This window comes from Cnephaeus nilssonii (assembly GCF_951640355.1).
Source record: "Cnephaeus nilssonii genome assembly, chromosome: 4".
NCBI classification, from domain to species: domain Eukaryota; kingdom Metazoa; phylum Chordata; class Mammalia; order Chiroptera; family Vespertilionidae; genus Cnephaeus; species Cnephaeus nilssonii.
Genome location: NC_137075.1, coordinates 43860418 through 43878579, shown reverse-complemented (window position 1 = coordinate 43878579; position 18162 = coordinate 43860418). Strand labels below are relative to the sequence as shown.

The window sequence follows — 18162 nt, the reverse complement described above, 5'->3', positions numbered from 1 at the left end:
GGGAAGAGAAAAGCAGGGGCTAAGCAGAGAGGGATAGGGTTCAGGCTAAGAGGCCAGGGGTCAGGTCAGGAGGGAGTTGCTAGCAACAGACACCGAGTCAGAATGGCAGGCAGGTTGGGACAGGAGCCCTGGAAATTGGTGCCCTTTGGGAATAAGGCAGGAAGCAGGGTGTGCTTCCATTGTTTGTGCATGCAGCACGAGACAGGCCGAGAATCCACGATAGTGGGGGCTGGGGCTAAGTTGGGCTGCCCAGAGCAGGAACCACACTTCCGTTCAGTTGAACAAATATTCATGCCTATGGTCTATTCATGCACTGATTCATGCTACAACATGGATGAACCTTGAAAACACTGTTATGTCCGAGACAGGTGGTACTGTTCCTGACTGGAGAATCTTAACGGAGGGTCGATCCTTTCCCTCACTCCGTAGGACTGGACTTACAGCCTACTTTGCTTTTGCCACCTCGCCAAGGACCCAGGCTCAGGGCCCACAGGTTCTAGAGATCAACGATGCTGGGCCCAAGGACTCAACATACTTTATTTGATACAATAAGTGCTGGGGCCCTTGAGCAGGTTTCAGGCTCATTCTTAGATTCAGTCTGGTCTTTCCAGTCCAGGCTTTGCTGGTGGAGGGCTCCTGACTTCTGCCTTCCCTCTGGCTCCTCCAGCCATCATTTCCAATGCAGAATCTTTCCCCCTCCATGGACATCGAGGCTCAGGCAGGGGTGCACCCATGAGCAGTCTAGCTTGAAGTGCTCTCCCATCAGATGCCCCGAGTCTGGGCCCAGAGGTGGGTGCCCCAGCCTGTGTGACTGCCTGTAGGACGACCTTCCTGGGAGGACCAGGGTTTCCTCAGTGTTCTTGGCCTGCATGTGGGGGGTGGTAAGCAGATGTCTGATGCTCTTTAAGGTCAAAGGCCTCATGGCCTTCCCTGTGGAAAAAGAGGAACAGGTCAGGGATCACAGGTAGCCCTTGGGCACTCCCAGTCCCACAGAACATTCTCCCTGCACGCACCGGAAGCAGCGGACACAGTAGAGGTCTCCGTCGCAGCCAGCACAGCGCAAGGTGGCATCCTCATTGCAGATGCAGCACCAAGGGAGCTGCTCTTCCTCAGCCTCAGGCCTGGGGGCCATAGCCTGGGCCTTCGGGGAGCAGTAGGAATGGGGGAAGTAAGGTCCCTGAGGGGGTATGGGTGGGGTGGCTGTTGCCAGAGCATCAGCCAGTCAGGGGGGAGCTGCGGAGGCCCCTCAGTCTGTGTCTGGGGCTTTTCTCACCTTGGGCTCTGCCCTGCAGGATTTGGCCGGGGGTTGGAGTGTTGGCTCTGCGGGGATGTTAAAGCCACTTGCCTCATCCAGGGCAGCTTCTTCAGTGAGCTGTGGACAGGGCAAAGAGTACAGCTCCCTGCTCGTGGCCCAGGTCCTCCCCCGTGCCCCCGAAGGTGCTGTGGCCTTAGCTTCTCAATCCATCTTCCTTTATTTGTTGCCTATGGCTGCTGTCACCCCATCTCAAGGGGCCAGGGGGCAGGTCTGGGTCATAGGGACAGAGGGACCTCAGCTGGAACAGCAGCTGCAGAGCGACTGGCAGGATGAATGGGGCCATGTGTGTGGTGGGACAGTGAGGTAGGGGCAGGACAAAGGGTGGTCAGTGGGTAAGGCAGGCCCACCTGTTGCAGGACTCTTTGGATGGCCGTCTCCTCATCCTCATCGTCATCACTGTCTGGGAGGCGATAGTCTTGGAGGGTCACTTGAAGAGGGAGAGAGGTAGGAGCAGGGGAGGAGTGAGCTGAGAGAGTTCACCGGCTACACTCTTGCTCCCAGGAGCTGGTTTGGTTTCCAGCGGCACTTGGTCCAGAGCTGAGCAGTCTCTGCAGCCATTCTGATCAGGCCTCCCACTCCTTGCTCCACCCGGCAGGGCTCGGGGTCAGGAACGAAGGCTCTGCACCTGAAGGGACTGAGGGTCCCCTGCCCCCTGATGGCTGCCACTCATTCCTCAGCCACTGCTTTGCTCCAGTACTTTCCTTGTGGCTCTGGGCAGAGCTCGATAAACCCCGGGCATAGAGACCCCCAGCACCCGCCTGAGCCCGGCAGCCCTTTCACAGAACTTGCCCTGCGTGTGGGGGCTGCTCCCCAGGTGCTACCTCTGTCAGGGTCCTGTCCCCGGAGCACAGCCAGGCGCTTGGCAAGGTCCAGGATCCGCTCTTGCCTCGTGTTCTCCTCCCGCAGCTCGACCGCAGCTTCAGCCAGCAGCCTGCTCTTCTCCCCATCCAGGGACCAGGTGGCCTGCCCCTTGGAATTTGCACTCAGGCCGCCTGGCCAACCCTGGTTGAGGTCATTCTGAATAGAGGCAGCTGGAAGGAGCAATGCAGTCAGGGAGGCAGAGCTATCCCAAGATCTCTCATCAGAAGCCACTGAGCCCATTTCTCAACATTTTATAAAAGCATCAGCTTTTTGTTCAGCACTAGCTCCCATGGTTTATATTACAAACGAGATGCCCATCCTAAGAACAGCATGTTAAAATATCAGGTGGGTTGGGATGGATATAGTTGGAAAAAACCTCTACGATTACCAGTGTTTTATATTGGGGAAAAAATGGTATGAGAATCAATGCCCCAAATAATTAGGTTATAGGGAGGCCAAAGTTCAGCCAGTGTGTCTGCCTTACAGGCTGAATCAGCATTTCCAGGGACCAGCACATAGAGGACATGACAGAACCTGAGGTCTTATGTGTTACTAGGCTGGAAGAATTTTGACAGAGTGGGTGTGGCTTTGACATGTTCCCTTTAGCTCAATATCAGACCAAGAGGTTTGAAAGCAGACAGCTTTGGGTTCAAGTCCTAGCTTTGTTACTTAATGGCTGTGTGATCTTGATCTAGTTCCTTAAGCTCACCAGGCCTGTTTCCTCATTTATAAAATATGGGTAATAAGAGTAAGCATCTCATAGGATTACTGAGGATGTTCAATGAGATTGTGTCTCTAAAACAGGGTTTCCCAGAAACCCTGAGGATGTTCAATTGTGTCTCTAAAACAGGGTTTCCCAGAAACCCTGAGGATGTTCAAACCCATTACTGAGGATGTTCAATGAGATTGTGTCTCTAAAACAGGGTTTCCCAGTGGTGGTTCTATTGACATTTTGGGCAGGATAATTCTTTGTTGTGGGGCTGTCCTGTGCATTATATGATGTTTTAGCGGCATCCTTAGCTTCTGCTCACTAGGTGCCTGTGGTACATTCCGAGTTGTGGCAACTAGAAAGTCTCCAGACACTTCTAATGGGCCAAAGAGGGGAAATCACCCTTAGTTGAGAACCACTGCTCTGAAGCCTTTGAATAGCACAGTCCAATATAATTTTTATAATGATGGAAACATTCCATATCATGGTTATATTTGTGCAGTCCAAGATGGTAGCCATGAGCCACATGTGGAACTGGGCACTTGAAATGTGGCTAGTACCACTGAGGGGACAGAATTTTAAATTTAATTTTAATTAAATTTAAGTAGCCTCTTCCTCCTCCTTATCATCATCATTGCAAAGAACATTCACTGAGCACTTACTACAGCCAGGCAGGGTCCTAAGAGCTAACTGGATAATCTCATTTATTCCTCGAAACTTCCCCACAAGGTAGGTTTTAACACACACACCTCCATTTTACAGATGAAGAAAGTGAGACTTTCCCAGGATCACACAGCTGGCAAGTGGTAGGAGAATCACTGACTGATTCTAAAGTCCACACACTACCCACTAGGCTTACACCGGCTCCCAGAGAAGTAGACACTCAACAAATGGTAGCTCTTATAATGTCGATTGTTCTCTGATTTACATATATTCGCCTCCCACCTGGGGAAAAAGGAGGGCAGTGGGGCCCAGGTGGAGAAGTTACCTGGGCTTCCTCCTTCCCAGCTCTCATCAATAGCCACCTCTGCTGTGAGCTGTGTCAGCAGATCCTGTGCCTGCTGGGCCTGGGTCCTGGTATCTGGTGGCTGATGCACCTGCTCAGAGGAGGGAACCTCAGTGGGGATCAGGACAGGGGAAGCCACACCATAAGGTCCAGAGCAGTCTATGTCAGTGAATGCTGAGGAGTTCCCAAAGCTCAGGGAAACAGGGGCTAATCCAGGGCCCACATAACTGAGTAGGTCTGGCAGTCTCCAACCAGACCGGGGCCACTCTTTCCTGCCCCATCCAATGCTGCTTGTCCCTGGTTCCTTGGCCTGGCAGCAGACCCGAGGATCAGGGGGTGGGCGTCAGAGGCTTGCCAACTCCTACAGAGTACATAAGCACACATGTACTAGGACCCCCTTCCCTCTCAAGCCACAGCACTCACCGGCTGGGGGGCCTGAGAAGGTGGAACTCTGCCCTGCAGCGCGGCAAGCCGTGCCTCCATCTCCTGGGTGGAAGGGATGGAACTCTGGGTTTCACCCCTCAGTGCGGCTAGCCTGGCTTCTATCTCTGCCTGTGAGGGCACTGACTCTGCAATTGGCATGGGGGAAATTTGTAAGGTCCAGAGGAATCCCAGTCCCAGGAGCCCCAGATAGTGTCCTTTAGGCCAGCAGCCGCCAACCTTTCGGACCTCATGGACCACCAGTGGTCCTCAGACCACCAGTTGGCGACCGCTGCTTTAGGCCACCCTGCCTGCCCCTACTCACTGGGCTTGTTCTCCTGGCGGAGCCGTGCTAGGCGCTCAGCGATGACTTGGTCTTGTTGGGTCAGTCCATGGCTCTGGGGGGTGCTGGACTTCTGCTTGGCTTCCAAGGCTGCCACACGCCTGGCAGGATATGAGATAAAGGCTCTTGAAGAAGGCAAAAGGGAGGGGTGAAGGCACCCACTCACTCTTCCCCATTCAAATCATTTCTAGGCATCGAGGGAGGCCTCCAATGGACAATCTTCCGTGGTCCTCATGCATGTTGGCCTGCAGCTCAACCCAACTGCCCAGCCAGAGGGTCCAACAGAAAGGATGTGTATCAAGAACTGTTTCTGGGGAGAGGGCTAATGAGCTGCTTTATGATCCCAAGAGGGCAGGTAGGAGCCTTCAAGATGGATATTCTCCTGACCCTGTGTTCATTTGATCTAGAGGCTGGGAAGAGAGTCCTACCCTGGGGCTTCCCTGTCCTTTCCCCCACCCACATTTGTCTCTGTCCCTTCAGCACTTACTTCTTATAGTTCTGAGGTGGTGACCACTTGGAGGCATTGGCAGGAGAAGATCCTCTATAGAGAAGAAATCTGGTTTCAGAAGTCCTGACATCTGCCAATCAGTGCCCCCCATCCCAAACACTTCCTGGGCTGACCTCAGGCCACAGAGCACAGGCTACAAGGGTTGGCCAGCTGCCTGCTGCCATGGTTGGCTGAATCCTCGCCCTTGTCAGCTTCTCACCTGGTCAGGACCTCGTGGCACTGTTTGCAGACTTTCTGTTGGGTGTTCCCAGCCCGGGGCACTGCTGCACTGAAGCTAAGGCAGCTGGAACAGAAGGCCCGGCCACAATTCTTACAGCCAATCTACAAGAAACACAAAGCAGAGTTATCCACCTCTCAACCACCCAGGTGGGCTCCTCCCTGGCACTCTCTGAGCACCCAGAAAGAAGACACTGAAGTCATGAACAGCTGCTGAGGATGAGGAGCGGGGACCCTAAGGCCTGGGGAGACACAAGGGTGGAGTAAAGTGATTCCTCAATCTCCAGTCTTTTATTCAAATCAGGTAACGCTTCATACAAAATTTCCATGCTTTCTGTCTAACCGGTCTTCAATTTCCTGACACTGGGGTATAGAAGACAAATAGGCAAAGCCCCTTGGTCACTGACTCTTCAACAAAGGAGAATCAGAGAAAGTGCAGAGCTCACACCATCTCTGTTCCAGCAACGATGGAGGGAGGCTTTGGCTGAGGATGGGATGATAACAATAGCCTCCATTTATTAAGCACTTACTGTGTGTCAGGCACTAAGCTCAGTATTTAACATTCATCGGCTGATTTAATCCTCACAGTTTCGACACACTATTTTACTTAATCCTGATGTCCAGCATTATTGTTCCTATTTTAGGTGGGGTCAGAGAGGTTACATGACTTGCCCAAACAAAAGTCACCCTATGGCCCTAGCTGGTTTGGCTCAGTGGATAGAGCGTCAGCCTATGGACTGAAGGGTCCCAGGTTCGATTCCGGTCAAGGACATGTACCTTGGTTTCGGGCACATCCCCAGTGGGGAGTGTGCAGGAGGCAGCTGATCGATGTTTCTAACTCTCTATCCCTCTCCCTTCCTCTCTGTAAAAAAATCAATAAAATATATATATTTTTAAAAAGCCACCCTATGAACAAGACAACAGAGCTCAAATTTGAACTCTGACCACCCTGACCGCCAAACCCAGCTTTCCAAGTACTGCACGGACCTGCCTCCCTACGTGCTCTTCACTCATCCTATGTGGTTCCTATCTCCTAGTCGCTGCTGAGGTACAGGAAGCCTGCAGTTTACCAGGGAACTGGGGGGTCTGTGCTGAAGAGCGGAGAGACTCTGCCATGGAGCCCTGCGGGCAGGAGAAAGGTTCGTAACCTAACTGAAGAAACCCGAAGGGCAGGCTGCGTGATGGTGAAGGTTTCAGAGCAGAGAGTAACGGGACAAGGCGTGATGGAGAGTGGTCACAGGGCTGCGGAGAAGAAGCAGGATTGAGGGGAGGAAACAGCCGGATCCTACACTTGGCAGACAGAAAAGTCTAGCTTTCCAAAACCCACAGGAGCGCGCTTTACAGTTTATAGAGAGCTTTTCCCTCCATTACTTCACTGGACCCACACCAATCGGCAAGCGAGGGAGTGCTAGCCCCATTTTACAGAAATGGAAACTAAGGCGCAGTGACTGAAAACCATACCGCCGGAAAAGGCTGGAAAAGCAGTCTATGGGCTGCAAGTCCGGTGTATTTCCCTCCACTCTGCGTTCTCCCTGGCCCTCTAGCCCACGGGGAGAGAAGACTCACCTCCTTCTTGAAGAGGGTGAACTTGACAGCGCAGCCGTAGCACCTACTCTCCATCCTGGTTCCTGGCGTGGCGTGGCGTGGCACCGTCGGCAGAGTTGAGATCACGCCTGCGAGGTACGGCGCCCCGTGGACCTTCACCCAGCTCCGCCCCTGTCCCCCACACCCACTCGCGCGAGTTTGCCACGGCCTCCCGCAGGGAAATCGCGACCGGCCATCCTAGTCGGAGAGCAACAGCGGCGGGCGCGAGGGCTGCTGGGAGTTGTAGTTCGTTTACGACAGCCCGCTTCCCTCAGTGGCAATCAAGCTTGACACAGAACACGACATTTCCCAGGGGGCTAAGCGCCATTTAGCGGCTCGGGGCCGACGGTCTTCGGGAAGAGTCCCGCGCACGTTTAGACTCTTGGGAGTTGTAGTACGAATCAAGTCAGGGTTGGAATCATGTCGGTGGCCAAGGAGCTCTTACAGATGGACCTGTACGCGCTGCTAGGCATTGAGGAGAAGGCGGCGGACAAAGAGGTGAGAATGGTGGCGAGGAGGGTTGGTCCCGAGAGGTCGGGCGGCCCTTCCTGTCTTGGCGCCTTGACTGGCAGCCGCTTTCCAGGTTCGGCCGGGCCCTGGGCCGGTAGCGAGGGGCGGCCTGACGGCCTCAGAAGCTGGGCTCCCGAACCATTCTAGGGCGGTCTGAGAGCCTCGCGGGGAAGAAGGGGTCACAGAAGAGAGGCTCCTCGTGCGGGATACTGTGCTCTCCCTCTGGCCCTAGTCTAGGAGAGGTGGTGCGGTGAGCCTGGGAGGGAATGCTAGCCTCCTCCCTGCGCCTGCGCAGGGTCAGCCTCTAATTCCGCTTGTGTCCTGACTGTGGCTGGAGGCACTTCCATCTCCTGAAGGCTGATTAACTCCGCTTAGAGCCTAGGTCGAAAGAAAGGCTCAAGGCGCCTCCGCTCCCTTTGCACCCCCTCCTTGGGACCTATGACCTTGCCGTCTCTGTTTTCTTTTCCATCCCAGCTCTTTGACTCTTTTCAAGTAGCAGATGCTCAGGTGTTGTCCTTTCAACAAGTGCTAGTGGGCCCAAAACAGGAGGGTCATAGGGTAAGGCAGATGGCCTGAAGTTCCACAGGAAGGTGTTTATAAAGGCGCCAGGGATTCGGACACTGTGCTGTAGTTAAGATTTCTGTTATCTAACCCTGGATCATGGTTCGTAGTTGTAGCAACGTAGGAAGGGGAGGCAGATAATTCATCAGCTGAAAATCAAAGCCTGCTCTGGCTGGGTAGGGTTAGAGCGTCCTCCAGATACGTCAAGGTTGGCAGTGGATCCCTGGTCAGGGCACATACAAGAATCAAACAATGAATGCGTAAATAAGTGGAACAATTCAGTGTTTCTCTCTTTCTCCCTGCCTCCTTCCCTACATCCCTCCCTCCCTCTCTCTCAAAAACTCAATAAATAAAAATATAAAAAAGAACATTAATGCCTATGAATGCCCCTGTACATCCAGGCTGCCCTGCTCATTAACTGAGTGAGCTTGTAAGAGGAAACTAGGCGGAAAAGCAGGGCGACCCATAGGGCCCTTGGGAAGAGCTGTGGTCAACCTGCACACAACTGCCCCCTGCAGCTGGGCCGAAATCGCAAGTGGACCATGGGGGCCCCTGGCCGGTTTGGGTTTAGGTCAGTGGTTAAAGCGCTGGCCTGCGGATCAAAGGGTCTCGGGTTTGATTCCCAGTCAAGGGCATGTGCCTCGGTTGCCGGTTCAATCCCAGGTCCCTGTTGAGGCATGTGGGGAAAGCAACCAATCTCTCTCTCTCTCTCTTTCTCTCTCTCTCTCTCCCCCTCTCTCCTCCCTCCCTTCTACTCTAAAAAATCAATGGGAAAAAAAGCCCTAACCGGTGTGGCTCAGTGGATAGAGCGTCAGCCTGCGGACTCAAGGGTCCCGGGTTCCATTCCGGTAAAGGGCATGTACCTTGGTTGCGGGCACATCCCCAGTAGGGGGCGTGCAGGAGGCAGCTGATCGATGTTTCTCTATCATCGATGTTTCTATCTCTCTATCCCTTTCCCTTCCTCTCTGTAAAAAACCAATAAAATATATATATTAAAAAAAATCAATGGGAAAAAAAATTTTTTGGTGAGGATTAAAAACAATTTTTTAAAGAAAAAGAAAAGAAATGGGCCAGGGGGATGTGTAACATCTGCTATATCTGTTTAAGTCTTTAAATTTCAGTATTAGTAATGCCTAACACCCATATAACACCGTGTGCTGAGCACTATTCTAAGTTCTACATTTGTACATTGTTTAACTTGTACTTTTTCAATAGTGAGAAACTACTTGGGACATTTCACACTAGATCTAGCAGGTGTGTTGGAACCCTGAAGTTGAGAACTTTTGAGGAAGGCAGTTGGGAGTCATTGATGTATAATATTACTCAGAGAAGTGATGTAATCAGATTTAAAAAAAATTAAACATCAGTGTGTAGAATGGACACAAGTGGGTGGTGGGTGAGTCTGTTGTCTAGCCAGAAACCAAGGTCTAATCAGACCAGTGTGGTTGGGATCCAGTTTTCACTCAAACAAGATAAGGGATAGGTGAGAACATTCTTTTAAAGGATAACAGGTGCTTCTCCTGCCTTTTAGTAGGAGAGACACAACTGTAATACAAGGGAGAACACAATAAGTTCCTTAAGAGGGACACAGACAAAGTGCTGTGGATGTTTGGAGTAGGCTAAGGTTGCTTCTAGTTTGGGAAAAGGGGTAGGGAAAATAGAGAAGGCATTTTAAGCCTTGAAGAACCAGCAGAGTTTGCATGTCTGGCCATAAGGAGGAAGGGATATTCCAAGAAAAGGGAGAATGTGTGTAGTCCAATTTGTGTGGAGCATAGGCCAAGAAGAAAGGAAGGTAAAAGAAGATAAGCCTTGAAAAGTAGATTGGGGCCTTTGGATATACTGGCTAGCTTCATGGGAATGGGTATTTTTGGGCAGAGAACAAGGAGACATAGGCCCTGTGTCCCCTCTCCTGGGTTCAAGGCCTATCGTTTTCGAGGGGTGCCTGGAGGACCAACATATCTAAAGTCTGTACAACGTTTAGGACCTAAATGTTGGTTGTCTGGTCAGATAGGAGTTCCTGATTTGGGGTCCACAAAAAGGTGCCAAGAACTAAATAAACCCCGGAAATCATGTGTAATTTTTTTGTGTGTGTATTCATTTTTGAGAAGAGGTAAGTCTTATCCAGAAAAGATTAAAGAAGCCTCAATCTAGGCCAACCCCCTGTGTTACTGAAGTTCAGCAAGAGTGGTTAGTGACAGAATTGGGTCTAGAACCTGGATCCCCTAGATCCCAGCCCAGGTCACTGCTCCGTCCACACCGTGTCACTCTAGCCCTGTCCAGCACTATACAGTTCAGTGGTAGTGATGCGCGTCAACATCTGATTTAATTTCCATTCATACCACTTCTCTGAATCCCAAATCTGTATGTATCCATCATCCTATTCAATCTCTCCATTTGGATGCTTCACAGGGATCTAAATTGTATTACATCCAAAATCGAACTCTTGAACTTCTCTTTCCAAACCTGCTCCTTCCTTGTATTTCTCTGTCTCAGTAAATGGCACCACTATCCATCCACTCAAGCCAGGAACCTGGAGTCATTCTTCATAGCTCCCTATCCTCTTAATCCTGCCATCACTATGTCTTAATGAGTCAGCCTCCCAAATAATTCTCAGACCTGTTCGCTTATCTCCATCTCCACCACTGGCACTCTGCCCAAAGCCCCATCACCTTCCATCAAACCATTAGGGTAGCCTGTCAGCTGGTCTGCCGCTTCCAGTCTATTCTAGTCTACCCTGTTGCACTCCTCCAATCTGTTCTCCTCGCAGAAAATGGAATGATCTTGGCACTCCCTTGAAACCATATTGTGCTTTTAATAAAATACTCAGTAGAATTTCTTACCCTTCATACATGCTGTCCCTTCTGCCAGAAATGTTTTTCCCCCCTTCTGTTAGCCTGGGTTGCTTTTCCTTTTCTTTCAGAACTCAGCTTCAGTAGTACTTCCCCAGAGAGGCCTTGCTGATTATTCTTCCATACCAACTGGTTCTCCTCTTTTCCAGCACTTATTTCATTTTGCAATTATTTATGCATTTGTGTGATTATTTGTCTTGTGGTTTACTCCCCTGTATATTCAGCTGCAAGGAGCATATCTAGTCCATTTACTTCTGCAACAATCCCTTGCCTCGTGACTAGCACAGAGTAGGCTCTCAACAAATACAGGGTGGGACAAAAGTAGGTTTACAGTTGTGAGTATGTGAAAAAGGTTTACAGAGTTTATTCTTGTATTATTATTTGTTAAATATTTATTTTCCATACGAACAAGTGTAAACCTACTTTCGCCTCACCCTGTATTTGTTAATGAATAAAATAGTGTCTTCAGAAACCACTGCAGCAACTTGACTTGAGACTCAGGAGACAGTCACTGCCTTTCTCATTTAACCCTTTTTGAGTGTACAGTTCGGTGGCGTTAGTACATTCACATTGTTGTGCAACCATCACCACTATCCATGTCCAGAACTTTCCTATCATCCTAAATTGAAATTCCAATCCATTAAACATTAACTCCCATTCCCTCTCCCCTCAACCCCTCCCTGGTAACTACTCTTCTACTGTTTTTCTTATTGTTTCTCTATATGAACCTAACTATTCTATGTACTTCATATAAATAAACATACAAATGTCATATAATATTTGACCTTTTGTGACTGGCTTATTTCACTTAAGGTAATATTTTCAAGATTTATCTATGTTGTAGCATGTATCAGAATTTCCTCATTCTTATATTATGATTTGTTTATTTATTTTTTTAAGGGGATATTCTTTTTTCTGTGATTTATATCTTTTTTTAAAATATATATTTTTATTGATTTCAGAGAGGAAGGGAGAGGGAGAGAGAGAGAGAAACATCAATGATGAGAGAGAATCATTGATTGGCTGCCTCCTGCACACCCCCCCACTGGGAATGGAGCCCCCCACTGGGGATGGAGCCCACAATCCAGGCATGTGCCCTGACCGGTAATCAAACTGTGACCTCCTGGTTCATAGGTTGATGCTGAACCACTGGGCGCACTGGCTGGTCGAGTTTTGTAGTTGTTATTTTTTTCTTAATCCTTTCACCTTTTTCACCAGCCTCCCAATCCACCTCCCTGCTGACAGCTGTCAGTCTAGTATTGACTCTATGAGTCTGTTTCTACTTTATTAGTTTATTTTGTTCATTAGATTCTACCTGCTGACCCCTGGATCCGGGTGAGGCTGGGTCCTGGGTCCGGGTGAGGCCGCGCGCTCCCGGGTCCAGGCGAGGCCGCGCACCCCTGGGTCCGGGTGAAGCTGGATCCCGGGTCCGGGTGAGGCCGTGCGCCCCTGGATCCGGGAGAGGCTGGGTCCCGGGTCCGGGTGAGGCCACGCCCCTGGGTCCGGGAGAGGCCACGCGCCCCTGGGTCCGGGTGAGGCCACGCACCTCTGGGTCCGGGTGAAGCTGGATCCCGGGTCCAGGAGAGGCCACGCGCCCCTGGGTCTAGGTGAGGCCAGCGCCCCTGGGTCCGGGAGAGGCCACGCGCCCCTGGGTCCGGGTGAGGCCACGTGCCCCTGGGTCCGGGTGAGGCTGGATCCCGGGACCGGGTGAGGCTGCGCGCCCCTGAGTGCAGGTGAAGCCGCGCCCCTGGGTCCGTGCGAGACCAAACCAGAGGGAGTCGGACCTGCATTACCACCATTGGTCCACCACCCAGAGCTGAAAAGTCAGTGCCGACATGTACACATAAGGAACTGGTGGACATTGAAATTGGGTCTCAAAAGAACTGTTGGTCCAGAAAGAAACTTACTACAGACTGATTCATTTGCCTGTCAGCATAACTATTATTGCTCGTCTCAAATTCGGTTCTTATAAGTATATTTCTAGTAACACATGATCTCACTCATCTAGGGGAAATGATGAACAACATAGACTGATGAACAAGAACAGACCCAGAAACAAGGAGGCATCGATCGGACTGTCGGGCCTCAGAGGGAGGGTTGGGGAGGGTGCGGGTAGCGGGGAGAGATCAACCAAAGGACTTGTGTGCATGCATACAAGCCTAACCAATGGTTAAGGACAACAGAGGGGTGGGGTGGGGGATGGGAATGGGGGGATGAGGACAAATATGTGACACCTTAATCAATAAAGAAATTAAAAAAAAAATTAAAAAAAAAAGATTCTACCTGCTGAAATCATAACGGTACTTGTCTTTCTCTAACTGGCTTATTTCAGTTAGCATACATAATACTCTCCAGGTCCATCCATGAAGTTGCATTTCTGACTGGTCCTTTTTTATGCTGTTGTAGTTCTAAGTTCCTTGTAGTATTCACTAAGTTTCTTGAGCATCCTTGTAACCATTTTTGGAACTCTATATCTGATCATTTGCCCCCTTTCATTTAGCTCTTTTGCTGGAGATTTCTCCTTTCATTTGGGGCATGTTTCTTTGTCTTCCTCATTGGGCTGCCTGTTTTTTTTCTGTGTATTAATAAAATCTGCTATGATTCCCAGTCTTTGTAGGGTGGCTTTTTGTAGTAGGTGTCCTGTGGAAGCCAGGGGCGTTGTCTCCTTGGCCACCTGAGCTGGGTGCTCTGTGAATGTCCCTTGTGTGGGCTTTGTGGGCCCTTTTGTTGTAATTGAAACTTGGTTGTTATTGGCCCTTTTGTGTGTCGGGTCAACCCTCAGGCTGGCTGACTGTGAGGATCAATCCCAACCACAGTGTATGAACTGCTGTACACATGAAGCAGAATTCTCCTTCGCTGGGTCTGGTGCCTGCCAAGGTCTCCCTTTGTATATGCCGCTTGTGAAGCTCATTAGAGCCTGCTCTGATGTTGTTTGAAGCTGGCCTCTGGGTGTGTTCTGGGGCCTCTTGGGAGGGACTCTGGGAGATAGGCAGGTATCTTTGACAAGGAACACTCATGGAGGAGGTGAATATGATTTTGATGTCTTTACAGCGGAGCTGTAACAGAGAAGGCTACAAAAAGAAGCTATTTTGAAGGCTATATTGCTAGGTATTCAACATCAAATTTCAGCTATAATAAATCTTGGTCCCTTGTTGTATAAACATAATCAAGAATTTTGCAGTTATATTTTCTTCTAAAATCAAATAATTAAAATCCTCGTTACTGACAATCCCTGCTCCGCTGCAGTTGCCATCACAGTCCTCCTCCCCTCCCTTAGCAGCCCCTCTAAAAGCTCTTTCAAATTGTCTTTCAGAAAGGTGGTACACTCCCAGCCGTTAATATTAGACGGCCCATCTCTCTGCTGGGAGTCCCCACCCTGATTCTTGAAATCAGCATGCTGTGTGCCCAGTGTCTTGCCCAGAGCAGGCTCTCTCTCTCTCTCTCTCTCTCTCTCTCTCTCTCTCTTTCTCTCTCTCTCTCTCTCTCTCTCTCTCTCTCTCTCTCTCTCTCTCTCTCACACACACACACACACACACACACACACACACACTCACTTTAGTTCCCCTGCTACCTTTTGGTTTCCTTTTCCTTTCTCCATGAGTATTTTACATGAGGGTAGAAACATTTCTCTAAAACACCATTTGATTCCACAAACTTTTAAGTGACTACCATGTGTCCATCCCACATGGTGCTAGGGATACAAATGTGAAGAGAATATCCCTGTAGGGTCACCCCCAGCTTGTCTGTTTTTACTTTCCCTGTCTCTTGCTCCTGTGGCTCATCATTTTGAAATGCAGGGGTTAACGTTGATAATTCTACAAGATGAAGTTTTCTAGTCAGATGATAATTTCCTAGAGAAGAAGTGTAGAAAATAACAGTGTTTATAACTAATCTTAACAAGTAAGGCCAAGAATGGTTGCTTTGTACATCAACTGTGTGTTGAGAATGGATGGGACTCATAATACAGAGCACTAAGCAATGTTGTCAGTTGTAAATATCCTATTTAATAAAAGAATAATATGCAGATTGACCATCACTCCAACACACAATATGGCTGCCCCATGTGGTCAAAGATCCTGCCCCCATGTGGACACAAGATGGCCACCACAAGATGGCCAGCAGGGGAGGGCAGTTGGGAGGCACCCGGCCTGCAAGGGAGGGCAGTTGAGAGGGACCAGGCCTGCAAGGGAGGGCAGTTGGAGGAGATCAACCCTGCAGGGGAGGGCACTTAGGGGTGAGCAGGCCAGCCGAGGAGGGAAGTTGGGGGCAAACAGGCTGGCAGGGGAGCAGTTAGACATCAATCAGGCTGGCATGGGAGTGGTTAGGGGGTGATCAGGCTGGCAGGCAGAAGCGGTTAGGGGCAATCAGGAAGGCAGGCAGGCGAGCAGTTGGGAGCCAGCAGTCCTGGATTGTGAGAGGGATGTAAACGGGCAGTCGGACATCCCTCGAGGGGTCCCAGATTGGAGAGGGTGCAGGCTGGGCTGAGGGACACCTCCCCCACCCCCGTGCACGAATTTCGTGCACCCGGCCTCTAGTCTATAATAATATCTATAATAATACAAGCATAATACGCAAATTGACCGAATGGCCGAACAGCTGAATGACCGTCCGGGCGACCTTCTGGATGACCTTCCGGACGAAGCCAGGGCTGTGAGGGCCAAGGCAGCCGGGGCTGCGAAGGCCTATCCTTGCATGAATTTGGTGCATTGGACCTCTAGTGCCTTTATAATAGCCATTGTACTGACTACAAGTGATAGTTAAGAAAGTGGACTTTGGAGTCAGACTGCCTGGATATGGGTCCCATAACTTACCTAGTTTGTTACCTTAAGCGAAAAAAAAAAAAAAAAAAATATATATATATATATATATATATATATATATATATATATATATATATATATATATTTCTCCCATAATACAAGCAGCATTTATTGTAGTATTACAAAACACTTTCCATTTTGGCAATATATTTTTTAAATATATTTTTATTGATTTCAGAGAGGAAGAGAGGGAGAGGGGGAGAGAGAAACAACATCAATGATGAGAGAGAATCATTGATTGGCTGCCAAATCATTGATTTGCTGGGGATCAGCCCACAACCTGGGCATGTGCCCTTGACTGATATCGAACCCGGGACCCTTCAGTCCACAGGCCAACACTATCCTTTGAGCCAAACCTTCTAGCGCTCCATTTTGGCAATATTTTACAACACACTTAGCTTCAAGGGTTGGGAAGGCGAAAGTTGGAAATTAAAGAGGGAAATTTCAATGGACATTACTAAAAGAAAAACTGTCCCAGCCCTCCCCCCCTAAATAAAATTTCAAATGCCACTTCATTTTACTACCCAAGAAGAGGCCATGATGAAAGAAGCAAGCAAAACTCGGGCAGTTTCACTGTGGATCATGTCAGAGACAAAGGAACATTCAAAACAGTCAATATGGTCAGTTGCGCTGATCATTTCTGTAGTCATTTCTTCCTCCCATTTTGCCTCCATAGCCACCTTGGTCTCTTCCATAGCTTCCATTACTCCTGTCTCCACCATAGTCACTCCCGCTTCAGTCTTCACCATGGCCTCCTCAGTCCCCACCATAGCTTCCTTGATCTCCATAACCACCGCCTCTGTCCCCTCTATAGCTATCTTCTCTGTCCCCATCATAGTCACTTCTCTCTCTACCATAGCTGCCTCGATCTCTACCTCTGCCTCCACAATCTCTATAGCCCCTCTCTCCACCATAGCCTCTTCCCCAGAAACCTCCTCCTGAGGGACAAGCATCCTCTGGTCTGGGCTCATTGCACTGATTGCAGGGATTCCTTCAAACAAAGTTCATATTTCCACATGACTGATTAGGGCAAACCCAGTCCCCACTTTTGGGGTCTCCACCTCTCCCTGAAAGCCTCAATTACCTCTATATCCCCCATGGCCTTGCCACCCACTTCCACTTCCACCTTCTCTCATAAATTCAGGTCTTCTGGTGGCAAAGAACACTTTAATGATGTTACTATGGAATTCTTTTCCATCAAACCAGTTAATGGCTGCCTTAGCTGAAAGAGAGTTATCAAATACTCTGTTGTCTCCCCTTTTGGCTTCCCTATTTCCTTGTCTGTGTACAGATTTATCTGGATAATTCCTATTCATTTAAAGAACTCCCCTACTTGATCTGTAGACACACCCTCTCCAAGTCCTTGTCCAAAGATTGTGTTTGTTATCTGAATTATCAGATTCTTAATCAGCATTTGGTCTGGGTCCATAATCCCTGTGACCACCAACATTTTTGAAGCCACTACCGTCACCACCACTTGATCCTGTCATAGGACTTCTTTCATCCTTATCACATCTCCCACGCCCTCTGCCTATTCCCTGTGACCCACCATATCCCCTATTATCTTCTCTATACCTACTCACATCAGACAGTCATCTTGTGTGTGGTGGCTGTAATTTTTCCTTTGTGAATGGTAAGACTACTGGTTTTGATTATAGGAATCATGATGCTGATCATAACTAGACAGTTGAGCAAATATTTAACCTCTGTGAGCCTTGGCTTTCCCATCTGCAAAATGGGAATGGTGGCAGTTCCTCCTTGCCAACATTGTTGTGAAGCTTGGTCCAGGTAAAGCACTTAGCACAGGGCCTGGTACAGGGTACATGCCTACTACAAGTTAGCTCTTGCTGTTATCATTGTTGTTCCACCTTTCTTACACTGTGAGTGCTAAAGTCAAATACATGCTGTCCACGACTCATGCCTGAGGTTGTACTCTAGTCCTTGCCCCTCTCACTCATTCCAGTCCTGACAGACCAGTGCTGATTCACCCAACACTACACCAGTGATTCTTGACTAAGGCAGTGGTCAGGGTAGAAAGGAGATGGGGAATCAGAACAAAGTTGAGAATCAGCAGAGTGCACTGTTCAGTTCAAATCTACAAATGAATGGAGTATGTCACCATGAACAAGTACCTTCTGGGTCTTGTAGGGTTGAATAAGACATTACTTCTGCTTTCTGACAGCTCACACAGTATAGTAAGCAATGAATTCTGAGGTAGAGTGCAGGAGGTTCAATGAAAGTATATAAGGAACATGTAGGAATAAAAAGGGAGACACTGCTCATACGACTAGCAGGATCAGGGAAGATATCCTTCAGGAGGTGTTATTGTGCTAGGCCTTGAGGAGAGAAAAGAATATATCACAGCAGGGTTAAAAGGGATCTTCGTGGTCCTCTACTCTCTTCATTTTATAGACATGAGGATGGAGGTCCAGGGAGGTTATGGAACTTCCCACAGGTCAC

General features: G+C 49.2%; 2 protein-coding genes and 1 pseudogene across 4 annotated transcripts in view; 1 reads left to right on the top strand and 2 right to left on the bottom strand.

Moving 5' to 3' along the window:
• ZFYVE19 (zinc finger FYVE-type containing 19) lies at positions 1-7149 on the bottom strand. 2 transcript variants are annotated; one of them, XM_079769383.1, is made up of 11 exons: positions 6945-7149; positions 5362-5483; positions 5142-5195; positions 4637-4755; positions 4315-4460; positions 3874-3982; positions 2137-2346; positions 1663-1742; positions 1274-1372; positions 1014-1141; positions 7-930 (listed from the first exon to the last, which is right to left on the bottom strand). In XM_079769383.1, the coding sequence occupies exons 1-11, from the start codon at positions 6996-6998 to the stop codon at positions 852-854; spliced, it is 1200 nt and encodes a 399-aa protein (XP_079625509.1). In that variant the 5' UTR covers positions 6999-7149; the 3' UTR covers positions 7-851. The 2 variants fall into 2 exon arrangements, with proteins under 2 accessions (XP_079625510.1, XP_079625509.1); XM_079769384.1 differs by lacking the exon at positions 2137-2346 and having other exon boundaries at positions 1-930; positions 6945-7013.
• Positions 7150-7294: 145 nt separating this feature from the next.
• DNAJC17 (DnaJ heat shock protein family (Hsp40) member C17) overlaps positions 7295-18162 on the top strand; it is a 37496-nt gene continuing 26628 nt past the window's right edge. Inside the window, exon 1 of the mRNA XM_079769389.1 lies at positions 7295-7460. Coding sequence (XP_079625515.1) covers positions 7383-7460 — 78 coding nt within the window. The 5' untranslated portion in view covers positions 7295-7382. The remainder of the gene's footprint in view (positions 7461-18162) is intronic.
• On the bottom strand, positions 15825-17605 carry LOC307097543 (TATA-binding protein-associated factor 2N-like; annotated as a pseudogene). Its single transcript has 2 exons — positions 17580-17605; positions 15825-17381 (listed from the first exon to the last, which is right to left on the bottom strand). The product of its transcript is annotated as a TATA-binding protein-associated factor 2N-like (transcript).

Coding starts and splice junctions, on each gene's coding strand:
- ZFYVE19 (XM_079769383.1), bottom strand. CDS start 6,998: ATGGAGAGTAGGTGCTACGGCTGCGCTGTCAAGTTCACCCTCTTCAAG. Junction 5,196..5,361: donor TGCCACGAGGTCCTGACCAG/GTGAGAAGCTGA, acceptor TCTTCTCTATAG/AGGATCTTCTCCTGCCAATG. Junction 3,983..4,314: donor CTTCTCAGGCCCCCCAGCCG/GTGAGTGCTGTG, acceptor TCCTCTGAGCAG/GTGCATCAGCCACCAGATAC.